The sequence below is a fragment of the Gallinula chloropus genome, assembly GCF_964237585.1.
Source record: "Gallinula chloropus genome assembly, chromosome: 1".
In the NCBI taxonomy this organism is placed as follows: Eukaryota; Metazoa; Chordata; class Aves; order Gruiformes; family Rallidae; genus Gallinula; species Gallinula chloropus.
The window spans coordinates 194,028,428-194,034,022 of NC_140085.1; the positions used below are offsets into that span (position 1 = coordinate 194,028,428).

At 36.5% G+C, this 5,595-nt stretch overlaps 1 protein-coding gene across 1 annotated transcript; it reads right to left on the minus strand.

Moving 5' to 3' along the window:
* Positions 1-3,177: 3,177 nt before the first annotated feature.
* LOC311188529 (taste receptor type 2 member 40-like) lies at positions 3,178-4,125 on the minus strand (the record flags this gene model as incomplete). The annotated part of the gene is made up of 1 exon (XM_084259980.1): positions 3,178-4,125. One exon carries the CDS (start codon positions 4,123-4,125, stop codon positions 3,178-3,180), a length of 948 nt encoding a protein of 315 aa, XP_084116106.1.
* Positions 4,126-5,595: the final 1,470 nt, after the last annotated feature.

A 5,595-nucleotide genomic window follows, 5' to 3' on the forward strand; every position in this document is an offset into this window, starting at 1 on the left:
TTTATAATCCTATTATAAACTCTTCCAGAAGGTAGAACTTTTCTCTAGACCTTGCAGGAAGGTGGGAAGTAATTTTTCAAGAAAATAGGTACAGTGTAGAATCTTCATTGACATGTATTTTACTTTTGAAATTAACCAAAATTAATCAGAATAAATTAGCACCATAGTGCTGTCAGATGCAAAGAGGGTCATGATCACTGTTAGAAATCTGGCAACAGAGAAAATTAGAACTTTAGTGGTATTTATAGGAACATCTGTTCTGGGATCCCTGGAGTTGGCAGCACTGCTTCTTGTATCTCTGCAGAGAGGTAATTTTCACCATGGAGGACATCAAAATATCAGAAAGAAAAAGAGAGACTCTGTGGTTAGAAGGAGAGCGATATTAATATCAGAGATATCAGAGTTCATATCTACCACCAGCTGCTGATTTAGTCAGGTTCAGCCTGTGATTAATCCAGGCAAAAGGAAAGACATGACAAAGCAGACCAGCAGTTCAAACCCAGAATGCCTGTGGTAGTTCTTTCTGATTCACATATGGGAAGACTGGTAGGAATAAATTTGCCAGCTTCATGGAAGATGTGACTGAGATTGCAGTCAGAAGTCCCTTCATTTCTGCACAACAAAGTTGTTCTTTTCCTGGAAAGAGAACTGTGATGAATTCTGACCTAGAAAAGTAAGCACAATGGCACTAAAAAAATAAAGTTGGGGGGAAAAAGGCTTAGTTTTCATGTGGTCAGTATGAAAAAAAGGGCAATAATCACCTTTTTCATTATCCCTACAATGATCTTGGTGTTGCCATAACTTCTGGCTTTATGTGAACTGCAGACAGTATTTTCCCATTTGTGTTGCCTGTATTTCATGGAACTTGCAAAGTTCCATGGGACGTGTACTGTGAACTGAGTCTTGTATTCAATTGCCCTGTAAATACATCTTAATGAAATCTCAAGAATGCTATTTGGCTTTGTTTCATTGTTTCTTCAGCAAAAATATTGATTGCCAAAAAACTAATCAGATTTATTTATCTGCTTTCTACAATAAACTAGATATAGAAAAAAGCCTGCTATAATTTGGTTCATGATATTTTGTTGTAGATTATTAATAGGATTTTTACTTTTATTTTTTTTTAAATGTACCAGAAAAAAAATGCTGGCTGGACCTGCAGAGAATAATGATTTTAGGAAGAGAAAGGTTGAAATCCAAACAGCAGGTCAAGATCAGAAAATAAATGGGAAACTGCATCAACTGTGAAAGAAGACATGAAAATAAATTGAAGCTTGTGGGAAGGATGGAAAGGTAAAGAACAAAACTAATAATTTATTTACCAATACAGTCATTTAAAATTCTAATTTATGTATCCATCTATTCCACTCTATGCTGTGCGTAACAAAACTTTCATCAATACAATATAAAGACATCAAGTGCTTGAGCTTTGTCCTCCTCTCCCCTGGAAGTACTGAAGGATATTTTATTAATCATTGTTCCTGCTTCAGATCTCCCGCTCCTGAAGGAGAAGAGGCAGTGAAAAAGCTGAGCAGGGGTCATTATTTTTATAGCTGGCTCTGATCCCTTTCCTTCAGATTGTGCCATAAATGAGTTTGGAGAAACCTAAAAAGAAGCAAGCTCTATGGGGAAATTAATTTTACCAGAGCTTCCTGATCAAGTTGAAAAAAACAAACACCATTACCCCCTACCCCCCAAAAAAAACCAACCCACCAACACCAAAGAATCCCTCATTTCTTTCAGGGCACTTTCTTTTCATGATGTTGCCAGCTGGAAAAAGAACCAAAAGAGTTATCACTGTGTGACTCTTCTATTCTTGGTCCATGCTGGCAGGGCGTGCAGCTGTAGAGCAGGGTGATGCTGCAGCATGAGCGTGACAGTTCCCATCTGCTTCCCTGCAGAACTACACAAGCAGAGCTCTCAAGGGACTTTATGGTCTCTCTTGATACACCATGCACTGAACTGGACATTAAGGGAGTTTTAGCTCTACAATGCACTGTACTGCACCCCCAAACATTGTGTTGATGACTTCAATCATCCCCCTGACCTGCTATGAAGTTTGAACCCACAGTTTACCCATGCCAGAAATCACATTAATTCATATTAGACTGAATACACTTATATTTCCTGATAACTCTGTTTTCAATCTAACATTATCTAAATTCCTTCAGAAAGGACACACAGCATAAATAAAAACTTGCACTGAGAACTTCAGAGTAAAATCATCTAACACATTATTTGATAAAATGACAGGATTTGTTGAACATGTTTCATCAACCGCATGTGAAACCTCATAGTAACAGAAAATATTAAGAGGGAACAGCCTTAGAAAAAAAAAAATCATGACTACTCAAAGCGACAGCAAGTCATGTGAAAAAGGCAAATTCCTGTTCAGAACAGTCAGCTCAATCAGAAGAAGATATTCTAGCATGGACAGGTAGATTTATGTACCTACATCTGTTTACATTGTAATCACCAATTTAGTAATCCACTGGAAAGAAAACAAAATGAATGAACATAAAATGGGTTTTGAACAAAAGGATTAATTTTAAAGATGTGTTTAACTACTACATTGCTGCATATATCCTGGAATCCTAACATAAATAAACCTGACTAAGAATATAATTAGATTACATTAGTTGGCTCTATTTCCAAATCTTAATTTTCCCTCAGGTTTTCTTTTAGCTAGATTTTCATGTTTAGCAATATAGTCTGTTTCTATGTGACACTAGCTATGTTTTTTACAGCATGCATTTCATCCAGTTTTAAGCAGGTCATGTGAAAGATCCATTAGCAGGGAACTGATCTTTGTGAGCTCTGTAAATTTTGTCTCTGTTTTAACCTCATTTTCTTAGATTTAAACATATCATGAAACTGCCAGTCTTTAACTGAGAATCTGAAATCACAAAACATCCTGTATTTGATTTATTAAATAAGCATTGTTTCCTTTCAGTGCATTTTTATTCTCTTTTCTTTTTTTAAAGTAGGCTTGAGAGAGTAAGAGCAGCATAGAAAAAAAAGGCAAAATGCATTCTATTTCAGATGTTCTCAAATATTAAGGAGATCTAATCACAGGCATCTCTGAAAGATGAAAGTTACTACTTAGGAAAAAAAGATGGTAGAATAATAAATGCATAGATATATTGATCCAGACCTGTTAAGAGTGTTTCTCTTAAGCTATAATATGACAAATAGCATCATATTTTTCAAATGGCACCTAAGATGCTGGCAAAGCATCCTGACTGCCAGTTTCAGTTTTGAATTGACTATGATCAAGATAATAGAGTGTATGGAAGGATATGCCCCAGCTACAACTAAGGATACCGCAATTTCCACAACATCTTTACTTTGAGAAGTCGACAGTATCAGCAGAATTTCAGCTACAAAATTGGAAAGGTATAGGACCAAGAAAGAGATAATGGATTTAATGGCAGTTAGATGAACGTCTACCAAAGGATCCCTGAAAGTATCTGCATAACATTTCATCTTCTTCGTGTGTTTCCATAGAGAAGTAATTAATAGAGATGAGGTTACCATAGATAAAACTAGAGGAAAAAAGCAACCTACAATGTAAAGAAGGAGCAGGTAGAGATGTGAACTGTCCCAATCGGTGATATGTGCTGTGCTATTTTCTCTGCAGTTGCCCGTGTAGCTGCAGAGGTAAGTGCTGGGTGTAATCCATAGTAAAGGAAGAGAAGTCACAGAAGAGATCAGCAGCGATGCTAAAAGCAGCCATGGGACCATGTCTGTTATTCTGAGCTTCATTTGCAGCAGCAGCCATTGGATGGTGTTGATTATTTTTACACAGTAGAGTACATAGAGCCAGGTACTGAACCACAGACTTGCATGGTTTACAAACATCCATACAGCAACAAAAACTTTGCAAACGGAAGCCAATTTAAACATATCAGTGAAGTATAGACTGTCAATGTGCATCAGTATTGTCACCTGCAAGATAAATCTTGATGAGCCCAGAAAGATCAGGATCATATCAGCTGAAGAAATTTTTTTGCTTTTGATCCAGTTAATGATATTAACAGCTGTAATAAATCCATTTCCAATAACTCCAACAACAACTTCAATAGCTACAAAACTTAGTGAAATTATAAGAACTACTGGCAACATCTTGCTGCTTTGGTAACCTGTGCCTGATCAGTTTGTCGAGCTGTGCAATAAGTTGAGCAGAACTGATGCTATCTGGCTACACCCAGCTCCAGCCTGCTCACCTTATATCTGGGAACAAATAGACATCTGGAAATGACAGTGAAAAATGATTGTTGATGTTCTTCCTGAATGTGCAAATCAGAGAATGATTTAATAATTAATTCTGCACTTTTACATGTACAAGATTTGCCTATGCTTTTTCCTAGGGATGTGTGATAGCCATCTGTATTAACCTTCCCATATTTTGTTCAATTGTTTATATTCCTCTCTAGAATGACACAAATCTTGGTGGCAGTCTGGCTACAACCGTAACCATGTGGAAGGGGATTCATCATACAACCCAACACAGGCAGCAGCATATGTCAAGAGACAGCAAGAGGTCTAATATTGTATTATCTTTCATACTGCTTTGAGGATCTTTCAGTTATAACTGAATATTATACAGCCTCCAGGCCTGTTTCAGCGGTGCACTTTAGATAGCAAAGATGTTTTTACAGCTCACTGTGGATAGCTGTCCATTTCTTATATGTTATGTTTTGTATTGGTCACATATATGGGATCAAAGTATGACACAGGCTAGTTGTATGATGACCAGTGATGACAGGATGGTGAAGCAGACCACTCCATCTAGCAGAACCCTGTTAAAAGCCCACCTTCTTCAACTGCTTTCACTGTTTTAACCTCTGACACACCTCATGCCCCAGAAAAGTTTCTTACTTTAGACAGAAGATCTAGACCTGTTCTGTTTTATGGACTGAAAGTCTGTCATCCATCTGCATACCTGTGGCAGCTTTCACTAGATGCTGTAATGAGCGTAGCAATCCAGGGCAGTGGGTGGGGACCATTAATCTCCATCTGGCATTAGTGCTTATTTATAAATAAATATTTCTGGATTTACAGAACAATTTGTCCTCATATTCTCAACCCAAGCTTTGAATATAGCATTGGCATGTTAATACCATCAATATATTCTTTCTTGAATTAGAGAAGAATGAAACAAAGAGTGTAGCCTTAGACAACAAGAGAACAAGTATCTGATATCATTTGGTCACTGGTAAAAGTCAGGAAGTTACCTGGCAGCAAAATTTATTGGTTTTGTGGGAAAGTTGACAGATATTTCTGGACTCCATTTCTCAGTAGAATAAAATGAATCAAAGTAAAAGATAGACAAAGTTTCTAATCTGAATGTGGTAACGCCAACTGGATTTACTATTTGCATCCAAGCTTTAAGTTTTTATTTAAATTGTTAAAAAAAAAATCAGCTAAGTTAAATTGATATAAGTACATTTCTTCATTAATTTGTTGAAATGAAAACGTAGATTTAAAATCTTCATAGCATTTTTTTCTGTCAATACTTCATATTAAATTTATATTTTAGTTTAGGCCATAATAATACCAAGGACTAGGAGCATTTTTTTCTTAAAAAGAAAG